General features: G+C 42.2%; 2 protein-coding genes across 5 annotated transcripts in view; one reads left to right on the top strand and one right to left on the bottom strand.

Annotated features, from left to right (window-relative positions):
• Positions 1 to 25618, bottom strand: part of TRIM55 (tripartite motif containing 55) — a 490854-nt gene that overhangs the window by 210984 nt on the left and 254252 nt on the right. The gene's annotated exons all lie outside the window — the stretch shown is intronic.
• On the top strand, positions 21478 to 22392 carry LOC147724263 (uncharacterized). Its single transcript, XM_086965814.1, has one exon. The coding sequence runs from the start codon at positions 21478 to 21480 to the stop codon at positions 22390 to 22392; it is 915 nt and encodes a 304-aa protein (XP_086821940.1).

The raw sequence follows: 25618 nt of genomic DNA, 5'->3' as shown, positions 1-25618 counted from the left end.
CTGCTTTGTGCATGCAAATACGATGCATGCATTTTTATCATTGCGGCGGGTGCAGCTTGAAGCTGCACCACCGCAATATTAAAGATAGAGGATGTGACCACCACCCTGGCGGTCACATCCTAATCTACTCGGAGGGAACCCCGCAGCCCCTGCGGACGTTCCCTCCTCCTCAGGGGTCGAGGACGGACTCAAGTCCGTCCGCGATCCTAATGACCCCCTTAATGTTTTGCGATGCTAAAATGACTTCCAATTAGCCACAGGCCTTAAGCTTGGTGCGATTGCGCTGGTGCTATGACTACTATTTGCTTTGCCGCTAGCAGCCGCACCTGTGCTTGCTTATACCGGGACCTGTGCCTAAACCATTACACAATTAGTTACACTCTTTGCACCTGAGTAGCCCAACTAATTAAACCAGGCTACGTGATGGCCACTTTCTGCTCAGTGAATGAAACAAAGTTATACATTTCTTTGAGCTTGACCATTTACTGCTTAGCCCCAGCAGCCCCGCTATGATTGAGCAGTCTTATTTAGGTGAAATAATGAGTAATAAACTTTTGGGCTTTCTTTTGACTAAGTGGGCCATCTGTTTGGTGGCGAAGTTTGGACCTGAACTCCTTTACAAATTTCTCATATCTCGACAGGACCAATTGAGCAGATTCTGTAAAGAATAGCGTGGAGGCTTCCTGGCACAGGCGTTTTCTATGGGCCAGAAATATCAGCTTAAACAATAGCATCCTAGGTGTATCTAGTTTGGGGCAGCAGCACAGTAGGTGCCACCACAAATCGTGCCTGTAAGTGCACAACTTACATTCCCGGGACCCTCCTTGGCCGTCCCCAGTGGGGTTAACGTCTTTCACTGGTAATCCTAGAAGACGCATGTACATGATCTTTCTATGGGCCTGCCCGTTTACAGCTTCCAGAAGGTATGGTTGCGGCTTCGGCATCAAATAAAAGCTATTGAAAGGATGTACAGATGTCAAGTTATTTAACAGACTCAAAACCTGGCCCATTGAGATTTCCCTCAGTTGTCTGTGTATTACTCCTTTCCAGGCTGTGTCGGGTAGTCCACTTTCTTTAGAGCCATTTCCTCTGTTTGGAGAGCACAATGGCACCCTGCAGATAATGGTGCCATGGGTTATTTGGGGTCTCAAAGATGACTTTCAAATATGCCTTTAGTGAGTTGGCTGGGGTATTCCTGATATATATTTTTTTAATACAGAAGCTTTAAGGTCTAGAGACTGATTATCCAACCCATTTGCCATCCTTCATAGGGAAGAGGTGTGGCCCCGCGGCCAGGGCGACTGACTCTGGAATCTGGGGATCACGGTTCTATCCCTGGCGCCGACAGTAGATTAGCCCAGCACCATGTGACTCTGGGCAATAGCTTTCTTAATCTTCCTGACGGCACCCAGCGCCTAGAGACCCTTACGGGTGAATGCTCGCGCTTTACAAATGTGGATTATTATTAATCTTGACTCTCAAATATAGCGTGGCAGCACTAAAATATTTTCCTGTGGGCAATGCAATGAATTTGTTCCAAAACCTGGGCAAAGGCTCCTGGGTAATCTTGGTGCCCCTACGGCAGGGCTGGGAGGAGTTTTGAATTGGTGACCCTGAGTATAGGAGCAGCTGACAGACTACTAAGGATTGAATTGAGTTGGATGATCACATAAGTGATTGCTTCTCATTTCTTTTTCAAAGTTTTCACGTGTGGTAGATTTAGTTTTTTCAGCAAACTAAACTCTCAGATAATTATACTAATAGACATACTATCCAAGTGGCAGGTACCATGCTTTTTATTTTGGTATCTTCAGAAAATTATGACATTTGTCACGTCTTGTTTGCCTTGGGCTGATTTTTCCCATTTTAAGTGTTTAGGGCATTGAATGCTCGCTGGAGTCCTGCCCTGATGTGGTCATTCCCACAATCTCATCTTCATATTGGATGATGTGGAGATTAGTAGTCCTGAGCTTGAGGGTTACTAAGCAACTGACCTCCATACACTTCCCCAAATCTGAAGTGTACAGATTGAGAAGGAGAGGTGCGAGAACGCACTCCTGCTTTAAGCCGCGGGTGGTGTTTATTTTGGGTGTGATGGTGATGGCTCCCGTTTTCACGTGACCCCATGTTCCCCTATACAATGACATTATCGCCCTTAACAGATTAAAGGGGCACCCCAAGCTTTGAGTTTCCTCTATGAGGTAGCTCGGCTGAACCCGGTGAATGCTCCACTACAGTCAATAAAACAGCTAAAATGTGAAGCTGATTTCTTTATATCACTCGATGTCTCAAAAAGATAGTACTGTAATGTTATCTGCTGTAGATGCAGCCGCCCAGAAGCCTGACTGGAAAAGGGCAGGATTTTATGCTCCAAGACCCATGCCTCCAGATGTTTAAGTAACGTGCGAGAATAGGCTTTATCCTCCAGACCCAAAAGCGCAATTAGGCAGCAGTTTGACGATTTGGTCTGGTTGCTTTTCTTGTATATAGGGCACAGGAAACACCCTCTCCATGCATCCAGTACCATTGATGTTACAAAGGAGTGATTGAAGAGAGGGGTTATCAAACTAGACCACGCGTCTTGGGCACATTTAAATATACTAGCTGGAAGGCCATTTTGGCTGGGCGCTTCATCATTTTTCATATGTGTGATCATTTTAATGGCAATGTCAGCAGTTGTTAGTTCTGGGATTGAAGCCTGATTTCAATCTGCTGCTGCTGACAATTCAGTATGGTAGGGTGTGAGGGTCCGGTCTGTATATAGCTCCTTCATGTGCCTTACACAGGCCCCCTCCAAGACTCCGTTTTCCCCAGTAATTTTGCTGTTTTTCTTAGTTTGTTAATATGCTACCAAAAACAGGCCTGTTTTTTCCCTCAAGTATTATGCAGGTGTTAGACCATTCCTTTTGATCCATAGCATTCTTCTGCTCCCATACTGGTTTTGTGCAGTATTCTTATATGCTTAAATGCCTCAGTGCACCTTCCTGTGGGGTTTTGCTTGTGTGCTCGCTGAGCCTTACGTAAAGATCTTTTGGTGGAAACAATGGTTTTGTTATGATGTATTGCGTCCTCCTTTGCTTGCCAATACTTGGGTAAGGAGCCTGGATGAGGTGGCCCAGCAAGTAGGGTCTTAGATCTTCTATGAGACCAGCTTATGCCTGTTGCACAGACAGTGGGTGCTTATAAATGTCCTCGATGTCTTGCCTTCCTAACCAGTTAGTGACCATTTAGTTGTGATACAGTCTCCTCTTTCTTCTCCACTTGAGGTTCACTGATTCAGCCTCGGTTAAACAACCCATATTACTGATTCTTTCCACTGTCTATGATTTTAATTACAGGATAGACATCAGTGGGTTATAGTCCTTTGTGATCTCGAAATTTACAAGTTGCCCAGCTAAGATTCCTGTCATAAAGATGTTGAGATACCTTTGAAGTGTGGTATGGCTTATACTTTCTCAAGTAAAACTGTGCATTTGTTGGACAACAAAAATGTTGGACCAGTACAAAATGTATTTTGAGCACTCCTTAAGACATGTGGGTCTATAGACCTGCTAGTTCACAGTGCACCATCTGCACCCTAACCTTACAGGTTAACAAATGGATGTGCAACCTCAGAGCATGACAACCCTGACACCCTAAGGAAAGTGTGGTAACAGATCTAGAACCCTATTGCTGAGTTACTTATGCATACCCAAAGAGATACACAAGACAGACACAACATGCAGTTTCAATACTTATTGAAGCATTGTGATTCTTGAGTAAAATACATGTGCTGCAATGATTAATAGAAGCAAATAGAATAATGTGATTAACATTATGAGAATAGTGATGAAGAGAAATATTTCTACCATGTTGCTGATTACAGAAGACTATGGGCTAGATGTAGGTAACTTGGAAATACCGATTCCTAAATACCGAATGTTACCGATTCAGTATTTAGGAATCGGTATTTCATATGTAGGTAATGATTCGGTAAAAAATACTGAATCTTTAACATTCCTTATTACCGAATCGGTAATAAGGAATATCTACCAATTCATTCCTATGAGCCTGGAGGCCCATAGAAATGAATGTGAGGATATTCGGTATTACCGATTCGGTATTACCAAATCTGTAATACCGGGAGATATTTCAAGGGGCCCAGGGTGTCCATAGGACACCCTGTTGAACCCCTGAAATGTGCATGTGTGCACATGTGGCACACATGCATGCCCTAAGGGCATGGATGTGTGCCACATGGCACATTTCAAAAAGCAAAATAATGCTTTTTGAAAGGAAATCGCTATTTACCACCAACTTGGATTTGTTGGTAAATAGCGATTCCTTAAGGCTGAGGTGCACTGTTTTAAGTGCTACCTACATTGCATTTAAGGAATCGGTATTACTGATTCCTTAAATGCAAGGCCATAAGGAATCGGTATTAAGGAATCAGTATTTACCGATTCCCGAATACCGAATCCCCCCTACATCTCAAATGCCTAAATACCGGTCAGTAATGCTAAAATTTACTGAATTTCTGCGTTACCGACCGGTAATTAGCCACCTACATCTAGCCCTATGTGTTTGCATACAAGTACTGTCAAATAGTATACTGCTACCTTGCACATTGTACCCTATCACATTTAAGGTGAATGGATCTGCCACATCTCTATCCGGGTGGTCTAACTCTCCATTACCTGTAGATAAGTGTCAGCAAGCAGCCTGTCTTGGTGTACAGTTAGACAGCATCTCTTGCATGAGGTGACAGGAATCAGCTGACCTGGAATAACGGCATGGACCCACCTCTCAGTGCTAGCAACATGCTCCTCTGAATAAACAAAGCTTTGATGACATATATATGAGAACATTCCATGTTACCATGCCAAAGCCCCAGTAAGGCCGTTATTGTTTATTCTATTGTGATTGCTTTGTTGCAGAGTGGCTCAAAACAAACAATAGCATCTTGCATGCTTAATTTAGCATTTCATAGGCACTCTATCAGAGCACCTTGAGTGTTCAAGGTGTCCTGATAGAGTGCATATGAAGTGGTAGTGAAAGCAAACTGAATTCGAAGAATGTTATCCTGTGTGTGCAAGCAACTGAATGTGTGTCAAATGTAATTGTGTTTAAGGGGAGATAAGGCAACTTAAGAACTTGAGAATGTAAAGATGGTGTTTTTTAACCAGGCCTAATACCTCCACGTGACAGAAGGTGGTGGGGAATTAATGGTAAATTCCTTGTGCCTCAAGCTGTTTTGCCCGTGCCAAAGTCAGTTTGTAAGTGGTCAGAAAATCTTGTAGCTTTCACCCTCTTGGTATTGGGCAAGGGTTTCACTTGAGTTCCCCAGACCACGAACACTAAAGTCTCTCACTAGCAAGATTTCATGGCTTGGAAAGTCCATAAAGAGACCTTAAAGGCTGTCGCATAGATCTTTGACAATGGTCACCCTAGAGTTTTTAGTGCACTAAGGTAGCATTTTAGGTGCAGCAGAGCTATCAATCTGTTATTGAACTTTATACCTCTGATGGAGGCTGCTTGGAGCAAGGTTAGTTGAGGTGGCCTCTAACTTACATGTATGTTTGATGAAAATAGGTAGGCCTCCTAATGGGCGGCCAAAGAGGATAAGTTATGAAGCCGACTTAAAGATTTCATAGTATCCATGCAAGGTTGATGATGAAAGAGCACAGGTCTCTTGGAGATACACAACTTTGCTCTTCTCCAGGTAGGCTAGTGCTTGCTTGCCTAAATGCTTTTGAGGCTGGCCACCCTCAATGATGGTATAGTAAGGTATGGGTGAATGGTGTTTGTCTTCAAGCATTGCTGTTGGTAGACTGTTGCAGGGCTAAGAATACCAATCAGATCTGTCCTCCAAGGTTTATACTAGTCACCCCCACTCGTGGCTGCCATTAAATGTTATGTCGCCTATCACCTTCCTCTGGTTGTGTAAGCATGATATTATTAAGGGGATTACTTTCTTGTCTACTACCGAAGCCAAACCGTGGTTGCTCCCTATTGTGCCCCTCAGTATGCTTGTGTTTGTTTGGTTGGGGCCTACAGTAGGAAAAATATGGATATTTCAATGGCTGGAGCTTTGAGAGTTCCATCCCCTATCTGCAAATGCTGGGGGCTTGAGGGGGAGACACAAGGCCCCCACTTCCCCAGCCAGCTCTCCTTCAGCAACCATCCCAGTGCCAGTGGGAGCCGGCAATCTTTTGATCAGTGGCTCCCTCAGTGTCCACACGGGACGCCCACAACACTCTATCTTTTCAGGAGAGTGCTGCGGGAGTTCCAGGGCCCACGTGATCTCAGCCAGCTCCCCTGGTGGGAGATGACAACTTCAATTATCGGTGGGTGACTCGAAGGCCACACAGGACACCCACAATGTCTTAATGCTGGGGACAGTTTAGGAGCTGGCAACTTAATTAATCGATGGGTGCTCAACTGGGGCCCCCACATCAGCCCATCATTGAAGGCCATTAAGGGAGCTCAAAAGAGCCTGGCCAGCACCATACTCTGCACCGGCCATGTTTAAGTGCCCTGCAGGCAGGAGCAAAGTTGTGATCCATGTCCTGAAGAGTGTGGGCAGATGATAGATTACTATTCTCTGCCGGCACTCTCCCAGCAGGGAACCGCGGTGTCCTGGTGGATGGGGTACCCGGGACACTGCAATTGAGCTCTGGGGAACAGGTTCCCCTGAGTCAAACATGGGGGGGCATGCACGTCCCTTTCCCAACGTGACCACCAGTAGGAAATATAAATATATATATATATATATATATCCATCTTCCTTCTTGCGCTGGCCGCTGTCATGCTCCTGATCGATCGAAGGGCACGTCATACACACAGATTCAGCGTCACTGCATACTTAATATTTCCGTACTCCTCGTCTTGTATACACAAGGACATTACGCTTCTTTGAGAAGCAACTTAGCATTTATTCTATACAATGCTCATATTTGTGCTAAGCTGATGTGCTTCAGCTAATACATAGCCTTGTTCACAGTGATGAGGCACCATTTGGTTCCACTATATATAGTGCAGTCTCCTCTAGGTCAACATAAACAGTGAGAACTTGGGGAATATATCTACAAGGTAAGGAATCTGCAGCTAGATAGAGTTTCTATCAGATAAGTCATTCCTGAAGGTAAGTAACTTGTTCATATGATAGAGACTTCTAGTCTCAAATTACTTACCTTAGAGTAAATACCCAAGAAATACATCCCCGGAGGCTTGGCTGCAATATGGATTATACTTGGACTGAACAGGCAAAATGACCATCTCCCCTGACCTGTCTAGGCAGTAATGCGTCATAAACATGTGTAAAGAAGCCCATACTGCTGCCAGTCAGATATCCAGGACAGAAACTCTGTGAGTTAATTCATCAGTCAGAGCTCTGCGTCTGGCAGAATGAGCACGCAAACCCTCTGGGAGCTGCTTTTTGGCGAGTGTGTAGCAGATTTTGATGCAGAGAAATATCCATTGAGAGATGGTCTGATTCCGCACTGCCTTCCTTTTCTTAGCTTTGACATATCCAATGAAGAGTTGATCATCCACCCGGAACTCATGAATGCAATCAAGGCAGAAAGAAAATGCTGTTTTTGGGTCCAGTTAATGGAATCTCTCCTCTTCTTTAAAATTGTGAGGCAGAGTGTAAAGTGTAGGCAGAGGGATGGATTGGCCTACAAGGAAAGAGGTAATCACTTTTGGTAAGAAAGATACCCTACTCCAAAGAACCAGTTTGTCAGGGAAGAAAGTGAGGCATTGAGGATGTGCAGAGAGCGCCTCTAGCTAACTGACCCTCTGGGCAGATGTTATCGCCACTAGGAAGGCTGTTTCTATGGTGAGAAGTCTGAGTGGGCCTTTGTGGAGCGGCTCAAAGGGAGCGTTCATCAAAAAAGTAAGAACCAAATTTAGGTCCCATTGGGGGATAATTAAAGGCATTGGTGGGAACATGTTTTGGAGACCTTTAAGGATCCTATGTACAATGGGGGATTTGAAAAGGGACGGCTGATCTGGCAACTGCAGCAATGCACAAATTGCCGAAATGTATCTTTGAGAAATTGAGAACGGGGTGTGGATGGAAGGTTAACATGCCTATCTGCACACTGTGTCATGAACGTACTTTAATGACAGGCATATACTGTCTTGGTGAAGGGATGCCTGGCTGTCAGGATAACAGTTGCCACTCAATCTCCACACATGAAGACGAAGTGTTTTCAGGGACGGGTGCAAGACCCTGCAGTGTTGCTTTGACAGAAGATCCTCCCGACAAGGCAAGTTTGAAGCCACAAGAATGACTAGGGTCAAGTCATTCCTGATCTCCTTTAGAACTCAGGAGTGGTATTGTCTAAAAGGCATGCAAGAGGCAAGCACTCTACTTGAGATGTAAAGCATCTCAGAGCGAGAGCAGGCTTGGAAACTACGGCTTGCAAAACTGCTGAAATTACGTATTCTCAGAAGAGGCAAACAGATCTAACCAAGGTTATCCCCACTCTTGAAAGAGACCTTGCCTCACATCCATGCACTATTGGCTGAGTTAATCTGTTCTGGTGTTTGGATAGCCCACCAGTTGGTTAGCTACCACTGTAGATCTTTTGCAGTTCCCTCCAAGATCTGGACCATAGCAGAGAGATTCCCCTGATGTTGCGCCCACTGGAACTTCAGGTCCACCTGCAGAGCCTGTATATGCAAGCGGGCATGTGTTACAAGAAGGATGCAGGAGACCATGAAGCCCAACTACCTCAGGGTCATTCTCATCGAAATATAGGATTGAGGCTGAAACATCAGTATCACAGCCTGAATTTCCTGGACTCGCCACACGGGGATATAAGCCTGAAACTGCACTGTGTCCAGAACAGCTCTGCTGAAAGGCTGCGTCTGAGAGGGAGTCAGGTGTGACTTTGGCATGTTGATAGTGAAACCCAGGAACTGCAGACGAATTGCCTTGGTCTGAATGTGGGAAATGACTGGCTGGGGTGAGCCTGCCTTTACCAGACAATTGTCGAGGTAAGGATAGACTGCAACCTCTAACCTCTGTAGATGAGCTGCAACCACTGCCATCACTCTCATGAACACCCGAGGGGCACTGGTAAGGCCGAAGGGGAGCATGGTAAACTGAAAAGGCTCTTGACTCACAATGTACAGCAGATAACGTCTGTGGGCAGGCAGAATGGGGATGTGAAAATATGTGTCCTGCAAGTCCAAAACTATCATCCAGCCTCCTGGGTCTAGGACAGGCAGGACTTGTGTGAACATGAGCATCTTGAATTTCTTCTTTTTTCGGAAGGAGGCTGAGAAGGCGCAGGTCTAAGATAAGATGAAGGCCTCTGTCCATCTTGGGCACAAGAAAGCAACGTGAATAGCAACCATGACCTACTTCTGATGCGGGAAACCTCTCAATAGCTCCATTTTCTAGCGAGCTAACACTTTTTGACAGAGCAAGGAGAGGTGTCTCTGGCCAGTCTGTTTTAAATGGGTGGCATAGGAGCAGGGGTATTAACAAAGGGGAGGCAGTAGCCAGTTTGGACAAGCTGAAAACAGATGTAATTGACCTCCAGTGGTGATGGTGATGGTGTATCCTTCCCCCACTGGATGTGCATCATGGTAGGAAGGCAAACTAAAGGGGTTTGGAGGCTGCAGATGCTGGTAAGATGATAGACTTTTCCCGACTTCTGGCTGCCTGTCCCACGTGGTCTGTGGGAACCATGTCCTTGGCCACAAAAAGACTGCATAATTTGTTGGCCGTGGTGACTGGGAGTGTAGAGATGCAGTTGGAAAATGCTTCTGTGGCCATGAAAGAGAAATCATCTTAGACACCAGCCTCACCAGGCCAAATGGGTCGTGATCCCTACCCTGCCCCATATATGTTTTCCTTCTCTTCTTTTCAGAACATGGGACTGAGGCCCCAAATCCTAAAACGGCAGTCTCACCATCATTATTGATAGTGTGGCATCCTAATCGATCTTATTGTTTGATGTGAAAGCTCCATGGATCCTCCAAGATATGAAATATACATACATTCTGAAACTTAATTTCTCAATAACTACTGCTTTGATTTACACAAAATCACTAGAAAGCAAGCTTTCTGTTTCTCAAAATACAGCTTTCTGTTAAATTTCGTGTAATTCTGTTTAGCTGTTTTTGTGGTAGTGCTGTTCAATGTTCCCATGGAAAACTTCATGGTTGGAATGTTGGAACCACCCTTTTTCATGGCCACTGCTTGATGGATCACTCTGAAACTTTTCGGGAAGAAGCTGAGATGAATGAGACTTTATTTTTGGCAAAATTCAGCAAATGGCATCAATGTTACCAGCAAACCAAATATATACATATATGTATACCTATCTTATGAAGAATGTTTTAATTTTTGATGGCCAAATTTACCATCAGACCCTTGGAACTGCGATGGGCACCTGCTTCGCCCCAGCTTTGCGTGTCTTAACCTAGGCTTGTGGGAGGAGCAGGTGGTCAACATTCATGACCAATTTAAAGAACATGTAAGAGTCTGGGCTCAATATATAGACAATATTTTCTGTGTCTGGAAAGGCAGTAAAGATGAAGCAAAGAAGTTTGTTGAAATGTTAAATGACAATACATTTAATCTTTCATTCACCAGTTAGTTGAGTGAAGAAGCAATCACATTTCTAGATGTAAAAATACTGGTGAACAATGATAAGCTTGACACCTTCCTATATAGAAAGAAGACGGCAGGTAACAGTCTATTACATGCCTAGAGTTGCCACCCAGTACATTTTATTAAGAGTATCCCTCTTGGTGAATTGCTCAGAGCCAAAAGGAATTGTAGTACTATGGAAGGATTTAATGCAGAGAACATGATTGACCGTTTCCTTGCCTGTAGTGAAGTTGATGAAAGGGATAGACAGGAACTGTTAAAAACAACTGATGACAATGAGTCAAGTGGCACTACTAACATTAGGTTTATTACAACCTACAACAATAAGTCAAGGGAAGCGCAAAAATCACTTGGGAAGTTCTGGAGTATCCTCAAAACTGATTTAGACCTTAATAAACATTTGGAAGATTATCCACAGATAACATATAGAAAGGCTAAATTACTTAAGGACAGGATGTGTCCAGCTCTGCTCCCCACTGACAAACAACAGAGTACTGTAAAAGGGTTCTATGTATGTGGCAGATGCAAGGCCTGTAAATACAGTACAAACTGCTAGGAGGTCATGCTTTCCACTGAATGTAAACCGTTTAAAATACAAAAACATGTGTCATGCAATACCGAATATGTGGTATATGCCCTCAGATGCCCCTGTAACAAATATTATATCGGAAGTACTACACACAAAGCCAAGAAGCATGTTTTGGAGCGTCTGAGGGCAATGACACACAATGACAAACAATACCCAATAGAGAGACATTTTTTTACCCACCACAATCCGAACAACAATTTGTTATCATTCATTGTACTAGACAGTATTCCTAGAAGGGAGAGAGGAGGTGATAGGATAAAAGAATTGAGATGCCTTCAGTCTAGTATGATCAGTAAATATCACACAATGCAGCCAACAGGGCACAACAGTGATGAGGCATTATCCTTACATTTAGGATGAGACGTTCACTGTCCAATAGGAGTTTTTTAATGTCAAGCAGTAAATAATCAAAAGTTTTTTAAACATATGGTTTTATTTTTACGTATGTTTTTATTCTCACTTTCTCTTTTCTATTGCAATGGATCTGTTAATGTAAATTTAGGATGATATGTTGTGTATGGTATTCACCTATTTGTTAATTTTATTTTATTTTTCAGATCTCGGATATGTCTCAAAGCAAGTGGAAGGCTAATTTGAGCGTTGTATCTGCCGGAATTTAGTTAGAGTTATTTTCCATCAGTAAGCTAAGATTTTACAGTCGGTGTACCATCTATTAAAGGAAAATGGGAGTTTGCATATCCACTTGGACAATACATTTCTGTGATCGAGTTTCTCATAGTAACTCACAGGGGTAAGAAATGAAGGTCATAGTATTGACTGCTCTATACTTTGAGTAATAGTCAGTATGGACTAAGAACTATGGTATGGGGAGTCATACGTTTACCCATTTGGGGTGGGTCACTGCTGCATAGTCGTGAATTAATTAGCCCACTGGGGCAGTATTATGATAAATCTTCATTATTAATGCAGTCTGGCACAATACTACATTTAGAATATACCAGTGGCAGAAGTGGTTATTTTTATCTCTGTTATCCACTGGGATAATGCATAGATTGAATGTTTGCCATAGACACAGTATAAAACATGGCCTCTGGTGGCAGGAGGAACCAAGTATTTATTTTCGGGACTCTGAATAAAGTTATTATTTCTGACACATTACTCCCGAGAAACAAAGTAACTGAGGTCCACACGGGGAACAATAAGTCGAATGAGAGGTGGGGTTTTCCCCAGCACCGTTATCGTACTTGCAAGATCTCGTTTGTAAAATCAAATAATCAAATTAACCAAATACAATGAAACAATGTATGTTGATGGTGATAATTGCTTTATTTCTTTGAAAAATTGGGCAGAGTGTAATATATTGTATTATTTCCACAATCACTGTTGAAAAATTCTGAGAAGTTAGTTTTCACTTTTTTATGACGATAAATATCGTATGATTTATTTAAATACTTTATTGATTTGCATGCACATTACTCGTGAGCAAGGAGCGGACCCTTCGAAACGTGTAGGGTGACTTTGCTAAATTAAATCACACTGAAAAAACTTTTTTGCCAAGGTGTGTTGTCCTTTTAGAGTGTTTGGGACAACGCGTTTTTTGGAATATTAGGATTTTGCGACCCTGCAACGGCCTGCCATTGCAACTGGCTCGGCTTTCTGCGCAACCACGCGGTTTGATTGATATATATATATCTATATTACCTACTGGCGGTCGCCAGTAGGTATATATAGTTAGGATTTTTTCCCTATGGCATTTTTGAAAATTCTATGTCTAATAACTTTGGCGTTTGTGGACGGAATCGGCTGAAATTTTCAGGAAAATTGCACATTTTGTTTCTGAGCAGCCCCTGAAAATTTGGGGGGGTTTCCTCAAGGGGGGGCCGAGAAAAAAGGGGGGTCCCAAAACGCGTTTTTCCCATGTTAATTTCCATAGGGCGGTTGGACTCACTTTTAGCCCGAACGGCTGAATGGATTTTCACGAAACTTGGCAAAATTGTAGGGACTGTTAGCCCGATGTGCCTTTGCTAGGTCTCAATATATGTGCTTCAGTGGATTTTGAGAAATTAACGTTTAAATCAAGATATATATCTGTAACAGCGCTCCGGGCAGCGATCCGGTTAGCGAACTTTTCGCGTATCGGAACTTTGCGAAGCGAAGCTGATTGGCTCTTCGGTGTCTGTCAACATTCTAAACAGTCCGGAGCGGCCGCCATCTTGTCTCTCGGTAGGATCGAGAGACAAGAGGAGGCCAAAACAAAGGGGGAAATTACCATAAGGGGGCATAGTAGATCCTCGTTGACCCCCTAAGTTTTATGTGGAGGTTTTAAAAGGGCCTAGGAGGGTCCAAAAAAAAAAATATATATATTTTTTTTTTTGCGTGGTAAGCGCCAAGTTCGCGAACCGGAAAGCGTTCTGGGCAGCGTACTTTAAGGATAAAAGAATGATAGACTTTTCTAATACTGTATGTTAATTATTTGTTGTTTTTGTTCGTTTTTTTTTATTTATTTATTTATTTTGATTTAAAAAAAATTTATTTATTATTTTCATAGTTATTTTCAGTGCTAGTCTTTCGCCTCCCGATTCCTGCAAGGAAAAATCCGGGGGCATATTACCAACAACTAGCGATAATTTTTGTCTCTAACTTGTTTAGAGACAAAAATTATCGCCGCACATCGGCGAATTTTATCGCACATAAACCTTGCTATTAGCAAGGTTTATCGCAAATGCGATAAAAATCGTCCGCAATGCATGAATATCGCTGAAAAGTCAGCGATATTCATGTATTATCGAGCAAATGCTCTTAGCCATGTTATCCACCTCCCATTGGATAACATGGCTAAGAACTGCTCAGGTCAGGTGTTAGCTTTTGGAGATATTCGCGCTTAGCGCGAATATCTCCAAAAGTTGGTAATAGGAGATAGCGATGGTTAGGGACTGTTTCCAGTCGCTAAAATCTTGGCACGCCCACTTTGCATGTCATTAGTGATAAATATCACTGACATGCAAAGCGGGGCCCAAGATGGTCGCTATCTCCTTTTAGCTGTCACTAACTGGTGGTAGCGACAGCTTGGTAATAGGGAGATAATTTTATCTCTTTTTTTTTGGCTTTTAAAGCCAAAAAAGCAGAGATAAACCCCCTTGATAATATGCCCCACGATTCCTCGGGAGTTTCAGTTGACAAGGCTTGGTATTGTGTTACGTGGTAATTCTTCCAGGAAACGTCAGAGGGTCGATGCAGGGGTTCTAGAAGGGGTGATAAACCATTTAAGCCTCATGAACAAGCGCATGCTCTTTTAAAGATTTGTGAAGTACTCGGGGCGGCGGTGTGTGTGTGCCCTCTTTCAGGAGCGGGCGGGGGGGCACTGCCAGCAACTTGCCAGGCCAGGCAGTGTTGAACACGTGCATCACCCTTTCTCTGCCTGCTATTGCGCTCCATGCTTCGGAAAGGTAAGAAAAAGAACGTGCATTTGAGTTTGAAATGTCCGATCCTGTAGCAGTACACTTGCAAAGCCCACACATGACAATAACCCGATTCAAGGCCCCATTCACCCGATTTTTTAAAAATATATAGCACTCCAACAAAGTTGGATTTTAAAACTTTATTAACTTTTAAATATAAGGAACGGAACAAAAACTGTAAATATATTTAAAAAAATTTTGAAATTAACCAGAACTATAACGATAAGAACAACAACAACAATAATATAACTTTTATTCCTAAATTATGCAAATATTTAGCTAATCTGCTAAAGGGGGGAGTCGCCAATTCTTTACAATAATCAATAATGAAAAATCAACATCAATAGGGTTGTCCGTTTTCTCGATGCAGCACTATAGTGCAACATACACAGCACCTGGGGTGTCAAGAGTGAACAGGTCCTACCTGCTTAACCAATGACTGACAAATGCTATATTAAACACTTACTATGTATAATACTTGTGTTCACAATAGTTTTACTTTATAAAACAGAACAAAAGATGTCCCCTGTAAGTAAACCCATATTAGCTGTTTCAGTTATTGAACATCCTAAGGTTTTATGACATGGGGAACAGTGGTGATATCCTGGGTGGGTGATGGAAAAACATCTACAAAGAAAACTATTACTATAACGATAACAACAACAATAATATAACTTTATTAACTTTTAAATATAACGAACGCAACAAAAACTGTAAATATATTTAACCATTTTTTGAAATTAACCAGAACTATAACGATAACAACAACAACAACAATAATATAACTTTTATGCCTAAATTACGCAAACATTTAGCTAATCTGCTAAAGGGGGGAGTCGCCATTTCTTTACAATAATCAATAATGAAAAATGCACATCAATAGGGTTGTCCGTTTTGTCGATGCAGCACTATAGTGCAACATACACAGCACCTGGGGTGTCAAGAGTGAACAGGTCTTTCTTTGTTCCTTAAGATGTTATCTGTGTCAACCTCTTCCGAGAATGTTGATGCGTTAGGATTTCCTTGTGTTTCTTAATAGCATTGGTGTCTGCACACTTCTTTGTCAATTCTGTGAACATGATAACTGTTTCATAAACAGACGATATCTTTGTTTAGTCATTAGTGTTAAGTGTGTCTGAAACTACAGTGCCCTTCTGTTTTTTTTTCTTCAGGCTCTACAGAGTTTTGTGTGTTGTTCTTTTGAGCGACAATTATTCCAGAGGTTTCAGGTTTACTTGTTTTGTCCTGCAGTGAGTTAACAGCTTTAGAGACTTCATGTTTATTTGCTATGTCCTGCTGTTCGTCAACTGCTTCAGAGACGTCAGCCTCATTTGTTATGTTTGACTAGATCGTGGACCTGCCCGGCCGCGCCCAAAATGGTGCCGGTGTAAATGGGACTCGTAACTGCTTGTTGTGTACTGGTTGCCCAACCTTGATATCACGAGATACATATGCAGTTTTGAAGCACATGGCGGAGGCTTGTCTGCTGTAGTGGGGCGCCCCTTTATCGTTTCAGTCGCCATTCCGCCCGCTTTTGGTACACTGTGCCTTTTCCGCCATTCAGCTGTTTAGCGCCCGCTCTTACGGCTACAGCGTCTCGCTCACCATGTAGTTGAGTTGCTCCCACTCTTGCGGTGCAGCGATAGGCGGCTTCCACAGGACTCTTAAAATGTTGGCCGGCTCTTCGGATTTGGGCCTGGTCCAGTAAAATGGCCCTGGGACACCTTGGAACTCGGACGCTTGTCTGCCAGGGCTTGGGTTCCATTCTCGAAAGCGTCCCCTCAGCCTTGAAGATTGTACAAAAGTCTTGGGGGCCGTCGACTCCCGCAGGCTTCCGGTGGGGAGCGGCTGCCATGATTGCTTGCGGAATGGCCACGACGGAGCTACGAGATGGTGGTGCTCTCATGGTGACGCCAGCTTCAGTCTGAAACATCCAGAAACAAGGTGGGGCTTTCATCGTTTGGGAAAAAAAATGTTTTAATCCAATGAAAAGTGTTATTTCTAGGTCACATGACCTAGTCTTACATCATTAGGAAAACAAAAGTAAAATGAACCAATGAAAAGTTTTATTAACAAGTCACATGACCTATTATGCTTACGTTACGCGCTGCGCGGCGCGCTCTGGATCGTTTCCGGGAAGCTGCGCCTTGCGCACCGGAGCACTTCCGGGTGCGCTAACGCGTCGCGTCATATGACGCATTACGCGACAATGCAGGTCCAGAATATAGTCAAAATGTCTCCACCAACCAGCGGTCGGAATACAACCGCTTTCAGCAGTCCAAAAAGTTCGGTTAAATCTTAAGAACGGGAGCAACTCAACTACATGGTGAGCGAGACGCTGTAGTCGCAAGAGCGGGCGGTAAACAGCTGAATGGCGGAAGAGGCACAGGGTACCAAATGCTGGCGGAATGGCAACTAAAACGGTAAAGAGGCGCCCCACGACAGCGTATCTTCAGGTCAAACGGATTGTGGGACAAGGTCCAGAATGGAAGAGTCATTAAAAGGGAAAAAATTCCGCCGGACCCCGGGAGCCGGCCGCCCATGTCGGGGGCGATCTCAGGCCACACCAGGGCAACACGACTTGGGGAGGGGGCAGGAGCCAAGCGCCCCCTCTCAGTCCGCGCCATCTCACCGCCCCTCGGGGGCCTCCGTCAAACGGTTTAGGGAGGCACCGTATCACATTGTTTTCCAATGCAGTCAGGTCCACAAATGGACCCCACTTACTTTGAATAGTGAAGCTGCAGCAGGTGCAAATAAGGTTTAAACAGTGTTACAAGAGCTGCTTAGAACTCTGAAGTATGGCACTCAACAACCAGGACTTATGCCATTTGTGTAAGGCAGTGATATGGAAGCAACTCAGGGACAAAAAGCATGAACGAACATTCACGTATGAAAATCTTATTTGGGGAAGGTGTAGAATCCAAACGCCCCCTCCCAGTTCGCGCCACTACACCGTATGTGGAAAATCTGAAGCCATCGTTCTACAAACTCTCAACGCTTGCTATCAGTGTATGAGTTTCATGCTCGATCGATTGAGCTAGCCGGATCGGGCAATAAAAAGTATAAAATAGTTATGTAAATAGTTATTTAATAAAATGTTTTACCCTGTTTCTTTGCTGGTGTGTTGTCTATATTTATAATATTTGCATAGGGTTTGTCGTTATTTTGGGCGGGGTGGGTGGCGGAGTCGAGCTGTCTTGCAGCCCTCATGGTGTGGAGCTCAGTTCATTTCACTATTTTCGTATTTCTCATGAAGGGTTGTTCCTAATGTTTGTATTTTACCAAGGTCAAAAAGAGATCGAATTAGTGGTCTACTGATTTTGCTCGATTACTTTTATTTTTTTACACGATTTTTCACTATCTGCAAACACTAAACAGAGTATTGCGACTTTGTGCTTGTTTGTAAATAGAGAATGATCCAAAGAGAACCAATTCTAAAACAGTAAATGCTTGGATAACAATCAATCAAATGGAGAGACAAGCAGGTACGACGGATTACAACAGGGGTAAAGGTCTGCGTTAACTACCGTTCACTATCTGCAAAGAGAGAGTACTACTAAGAGAAAAGAGGGGAGGGGAGGGGAGGGGGGGGGGCAGCGTTCAAAGCACATCAGCGTGCATAAACACGAAAACGTTTTTACCTATCACGTACTTGACATTTGACAGCTTTTGATATTTGCTATTAAAAAACCATTGAAATTCACAGAAAAAACCATAGGTTATAGTCCATATATAGTTAGGAATTTGCATTTACAAAACCTTGAAAATTCAATGAAAAAACCATTGGTTATAGAACATATATAGTTAGGAATTTGCATTTACAAAACCTTATTTTACTCGCATAAAACCATTGAAATTCCATATATAGTTAGATGCGCTAACTATATATCGCGCACCCGCAATCCACTGCTGATGATGTCACATATTACATCATTCATGACATGGTCAGTGACATCACTGATGACATCACTGATGACATCTCAAATGACATCACTGATGACATCACTGATGACAACATCCAGTGACTGTATGTTTCTGTAAAGTTAAAATAGGTCTTACATATTGAAGAATGAGCGGATGTATAAGTGTCTGGATGAAGGATTTAGTAGGTGCGTGACTGACTGTATGAGTGAGTGATCAAATGTGTCTCACTGAGTGCATGGGTTAGTGACTAAACTGTCTTAATTTGTGCATCATTATGTCTGTTGTTCTGTAAACTGCTGCATGTGTTGATCAGTAGCTATATGAGTAACTATATGGGTTATTGATTGATTGTCGAAGTATTTGTATGGGAGACTGAGTGTGTGTGTGGCTGGCTAGGAGATGTATGACTCTGTGGAGATCAATGTGTTCTTGTATCAATGATTGTATAAGAGAGTAAGTATGTGTTAGTATATGTTTGAAAATGTAAGGTACTCTATGTTTAACTGTATTGATTAGAAAATGGAAGTGTGATTGATTCTTTACAGGACTGACTAGGTGTGTGAGTAACTCCATGGATGAGTGGCAGAGTGTGAGTGTCTGTATAGGTGTATGAGTGCATATGATAGTGTTGTAAAGATGAGTGATTGTATGTATGAATGATTGTATGGGTGAATGAGTGAATCTGTGTGTAGACATTGGAATCAGTGAGTGTGTATGTAGTAACTAGTATTGGTGTGTCAATGGTTTAAAAAATTATATTCTGTATTTTACACTGGATGTAACAGAGGTTATATTAAAGTGTGAGGAGATGCATTGTATTGTCACATGAATGATATCATCAGTAATGTCATCAGTGATGTCATTTGAGATGTCATCAGTGATGTCATCAGTGATGTCATTTGAGATGTTATCAGTGATGTCATTTGAGATGTCACCAGTGATGTCATCAGTGATGTCATTTGAGATGTCATCAGTGATGTCATCAGTGATGTCACTGACCATGTCATGAATGATGTAATATGTGACATCATCAGCAGTGGAATGCGGGTGCGCGATATATAGTTAGCGCATCTAACTATATATGGAATTTCAATGGTTTTATGCGAGTAAAATAAGGTTTTGTAAATGCAAATTCCTAACTATATATGTTCTATAACCAATGGTTTTTTCATTGAATTTTCAAGGTTTTGTAAATGCAAATTCCTAACTATATATGGACTATAACCTATGGTTTTTTCTGTGAATATATATATATATAGATATATATATATATATAGATATAAATATATATATATATATATATATATATTCCAGCAATGTTTGATCCCGGGGGAAAAAAACATTGGTCACACCAGAAAACTCCGTTTTAGCTGCCTTTATTGAGATAAAACAAGCAGCTTGTGGCTCAGTCCCACATGTTTCGTTCCTCCTGGAACTTCTTCAAAGGTAAGCCCCGCTCTTACATCACTCCACAGTCCGATGTTTTAAATCATTTTGTTTGCCTCCAATGGCATTCATTTATGGAATCACTTCCGGTTTGAAATGTATTGTGGGACTTGTGGTCGTGCCTTGATCCCAGACCTTTTGATACACAGTCCGATTTATTTTAAAGTCACCTCTCATTGTTTTTTGTGTCTCACTCGGTGTTGTCTTCCCGATTCGATTGTTATTTTCTGACACCGAAGTCGGACCTGTGATTCAAAAGTCTGTTCAAATTTAAAACCCTCCAGTGGGTAGAGCGTTGTGCTGTTGTTCTTTCGGTGCTTGTTTTAAAAGGTACATCAATTGGACAGTGAGTTTCCACGGGTCAGCCTGCATTGGAGACTGACACCAAAACCAAAATATATATACATAAATAGATATATGTCTGAAATATACAATAGTTTATAAACTGTATTAGAATGTTATGTTGTTACCATTGTAGGCTATTGACATCGGTATCCTAGCAACAGATACCAATCGTTTGGAGCGTAACATCAGCTTGTGACTGAACAACCAATAGGAATCGACGTGACATGTAGATACATATCACGTGATCGCAAATAATGATAGCGTATTATATTGAGCCGGAATATAACTGCAACATTATTAATTCACATATCGCTTGGCCTGAATAATTGTGGTATTTACAAATATATCCAACAAGTTATGTAATTTGTTTACACTCTAAACTGTTTTGGCATAATCGCATTTGGATTTTAGATACATATCTTTCATGAGAGGTGATTATTGCACTAACATAATGGAATTGAATTTAATCCATGTCTACATTGCAAAAGTATCCCTATAACATGGCTGCCCACATTACCATGGTATTGTTTTGTATACACTTGGGGTGTGTTTTGAGCACTTTAAATATGGCCGTCATTGTAACCAGGACGAGCGTGAGCAAGCCTTATCGGCGAAATGCGTCGCACTTTTTTCATCTGCTGAATACATTTTGCAAACTAAATCCGGGTGTCCTGGTTTACTTCTGGAAGGAGGAGGTATTTGGATATAATTTGGAGGCTTGTCGGTAGCCTATCCAGGACCGTTCCGTGACAGCCCAGGGTGCACTAACCGGCACTGGAGGAAAGAATTTCATAACGAAGTGCAAGGGCTGACCTTTGGTGTAACGACGCCGTCGGGAGACCAGCTGACCTACCGTCAGCGTGGAGGATTTTCCGTGGAATTACATCTAAGGAGACTGCGCTGGATGCCCCGACGGTGAGCTTTTGAAAACCGATACGGAGGGGAAGCAGAGGACCTGTGGGAGACACGCTAGCGGAGAGCAATGAGGTGGGAACACCTGGAAGCTTGTACGTAGGCGTGCACGAAACGGGACCACTGCCAAAACCAACAGCAATACACCAAAGTAGGAGAGCGTACAAAAGCTAACAGACAATCATAAGCTTTTTGAACGCACGGAAACAGTTTGCCACAACAACGATAAAATGGCAGATGAATTGGACTCTCGTCGTAAACTGACAGCGGATAAACTATTCTTCAATATGGCAGGTGACAACATGGAGCCAGCCCAAACCTCCGCGAACATTGGCCAGGAAATAACTTTGCAAACAAAACTAGGTTTGTTAGAAAAACTATACAAAAAGGAACTTTCCAAATGGTGGGAGGCGGAGTCACTATCCAGGTATATTGAGGTCAAACGAGTTCCTAGAGAACTCCGGATTTTCACAATTCCGACCTATGAAGATCCTTACCATGATATGATTAATGAATGGTCGGATAATACTGCATCGTGCTCCATAATAATGATGAAAATCCTTGTGAAATATGCCCTGAAAGATCGTGCTAAACTTCTGAAAGATATAGAGGATCTCCTAGCGGAAATTGAACCATTAATGTCAAAGGAGTCATTAGAAGAACATCTAAAGAAATTGAATGTTAAAATGGAGAAATTAGAAGAGGAAATTACGGCCAAAAAGCAACGGAAATTCATCAGAGATTTTAAAGACTATCAATCTGGACGCACTCTAACATTTCAAAAAAAGTACGACCATCTCTTTGATAAGAAAACGAGGATGGCACTAGTCAGTCAACCAAAGGCAGGACCAAGTGCTGAGATAGTGGAAAGTGACATATCGGATGGTAATCTATCCGATGCCTCAACATCTGGAATCACACAAGAACCCCCCACAATTGCCAACAAAAGGGTGAATTTTTTAGCACAATTCCAGATGATGAGCCAAAATCGGACAGACTCCTTTCAGGGGGAAGGGGGGAAACAAAGAGGTCGAGGACGTGGAAGCAGAGGCGGAACAGGAGGAATAAACAGGCAAAAAAGAGGAGGATCAAACGCCACACAAGCTCCGATGGGAATGGCGACAAGGAGCAAAAATTCGAAATGAATAAGACTGTGGTAAACCTGTCCAACCATGTGCTAACTGAAGGTGAGAGAGAGATCTTGGCACTTGGCCTTTCCTTCTGTCCGTCGCAGAATATGAACTTTGCTCAGACCCGTATTGACTTGTTTTTGTTTGCAAGAAAGTTAAAATTGAAAAAATGGTACTGCACCAAACCGAAAGACAAATCGGTTGAATCTACCAATAATGTGCTCAGCAATTTGGATGTAGATGACATTGCACTATTAGAGGAGTTGCATAGGGACGGTTTGGATTTGGGAGAGGAACCGGACTATGAAAGCTGGGGTTTTGATTTAGACAACAACCCAGGGTCCAAATTCAAACCTAAAAGTGTATTCTTACCCGCAGTTCAATGTGATGCAATTGATGTGTTTGAAAGGGGTGTATTAAAAGATCTTTTGAAATTAAGATTTAAGAAGTTGCCCCATAACAACAGGAATCTATCTTACAGCCAACAATTGTCCATTGAATCCCTCAGAGCAGACAAAGAAATAGTGATACGACAGTCTGACAAGGGGGGGAATGTGGTGGTCCTGGATAAACAAAAATATCTCCAGGAAGGTTTGAGACAATTACAGGAAGTTGCGTGCTATTGCAGATGTGATAGGGATGATGTTTTGAGATCTACCAGCAACTTTAGAGATCTATTATTGGAGTGGAAGGATAAGGGGTTGATAGAAACTGAGGAATATCAATATTTATACTGTGCCCATCCGAAGATTCCAATACTATACCTCCTCCCCAAACTCCACAAAGACCCATGCAATCCACCGGGGCGCCCCATTGTTTCCTCTATTGGTTCTCTACTAGAACACACTTCCAAGTACATTGATCACTATTTGAGAACCTTTGTAGTGGCACTACCTTCATATGTTAAGGATACCACCCAATTTCTGAGCATTATCAATGGGATTCATTGGGAATCAAGTTATACACTTGTTACCCTGGACGTCAGCAGCCTATATACCTGCATTCGACATGAGTATGGTTTGAAAGCAGTGAAACATTATTTAAACACCAGGTCGATTTCGCTGTTACTGCATTCTCAAATGCTACTGTCTATGATAGACTTTTGCCTTAACAACAATTTTTTTTATTTTAATGACGTCATGTACCGCCAGTCACAGGGCACAGCCATGGGAACCTGCTTCGCCCCCAGCTACGCGAATTTATTCATGGGCTGGTGGGAGGAGCAGGTTGTCCAGGATATGACTGAATTCAACAATGTGTCCCTGTGGCTGCGGTACATTGATGATTTTTTTTTTATTTGGAATGGTGATGTTAACTCTGCCAGACAGTTTATTGACAAACTAAATGCCAACACTCTCAACCTTACTCTGACTGAACACATCAGTAAGACAAGGATGGAGTTCCTTGATGTGGAAGTGGAAGTGGTCAACAACATTCTGACCACTAAACTCTTCAGAAAGAGCACATCAGGAAACAGCCTTTTACGAGCATCCAGTTGCCATCCCAAGAGCCTCATTTACAGCATACCGTATGGAGAACTACTGCGCGCTAGGCGCAACTGCAGCACGGTCGATGGGTACAAGAAAGAGGAAGCAGTGATGTGTCAGAGGTTCAGGGAGAGAGGATATGGTAAGAAGGCAATTACTATCGCAGTAGAACGCAGTAACACTAAAACTAGAGATGAGCTATTAGCTCCCAAATTGCCACAGTCAGATCTGAAACAATCAGATTCATTACCACCTTCTCAGGACAGTCCCATGATGTGAGAAAGGTGTTCAAGAAATACTGGCATGTTCTTAATACCGACGAACATTTGAAAAAGTATTTGAGTGACAATCCCCAGATCACTTTCCGGAAAGGTAAATCCTTGCGGGATGAACTAAGTCAAAACTACGTAACAGACAGAAGCATAGTAGATCACGCTGCAAATGTGGGATTTAGATGCTGCAGAAAATGCAAGGCCTGCAAGTTTAGCAAAGACTGTGTTAATCTAATGATACCGGGAACATCTAGAGAATTCACAATCAAAAAGAAACTAACATGCCATACCCCATACAGTATCTATTTACTAATATGTCCATGCAACAAATGGTATGTGGGTAGTACTAAACATGAGGCCAAAAAGAGAGTGTTAGAACATCTGAGAGCGATAAGGAATTTGAATAAACAATATCCGGTCGCAAGACACTTTTATTAATGCCACATGCAAGATGAAACTAAATTACGTATGGTAGTGATTGAATGTGTAGATCTGGGAATCCGAAGAGGCAATCATGAACTCTCTATGAGAAAACTTGAATCCAAATATATAATTGATTTTCAGTGTTTGACTCCAGTAGGACTCAATACGAGTGAGGAACTGGCAGTACATCTGTATGAAGAATGAATAAGCAGACATGATGATCATATGTAAGAAAATCCGCTGTCAGCAATTTTAAATTTTATACTATTTTAATTTTATTTACAGGCAATGTGGGGTACCGTTGGATACCATGAAACCTTGACATCATCTAACTTGTTGGAACACTAAATACTTATATTGCTGAGGATTTGCCCACTGGGGCGAGGAAGGATTCCATGAATATGCTATTATTAGCAATATTGACTCTCTCAATGACTAACACAGCAATTAACGTATATGAATTTGCCCACTGGGGCGATGTGCTACGAACTGATACGTGATATTATTTGCATGATGTGATCCCGCTATATGTGGTATACTTGCCCACTTGGGCCGGATTGTCTGAAATATACAATAGTTTATAAACTGTATTAGAATTTTATGTTGTTACCATTGTAGGCTATTGACATCGGTATCCTAGCAACAGATACCAATCGTTTCAAGCGTAACATCAGCTTGTGACTGAACAACCAATAGGAATCGACGTGACATGTAGATACATATCACGTGATCGCAAATAATGATATCGAATGTTTGCCGCGTATTATATTGAGCCGGAATATAACTGCTACATTATTAATTTACATATCGCTTGGCCTGAATAATTGTGGTATTTACAAATATATCCAACAAGTTATGTAATTTGTTTACACTCTAAGCTGTTTTGGCATAATCGCATTTGGATTTTAGATACATATCTTTCATGAGAGGTGATCATTGCACTAACATAATGGAATTGAATTTAATCCATGTCTACATTGCAAAAGTATCCTTATAACATGGCTGCCCACATTACCATGGTATTGTTTTGTATACACTTGGGGGTGTGTTTTGAGCACT

This window comes from Lissotriton vulgaris, chromosome 4_1 (assembly GCF_964263255.1).
Source record: "Lissotriton vulgaris chromosome 4_1, aLisVul1.2, whole genome shotgun sequence".
In the NCBI taxonomy this organism is placed as follows: domain Eukaryota; kingdom Metazoa; phylum Chordata; class Amphibia; order Caudata; family Salamandridae; genus Lissotriton; species Lissotriton vulgaris.
The sequence above is the reverse complement of the archived record's forward strand: the minus strand, read 5'-3'. Positions and strand labels throughout refer to the sequence as shown.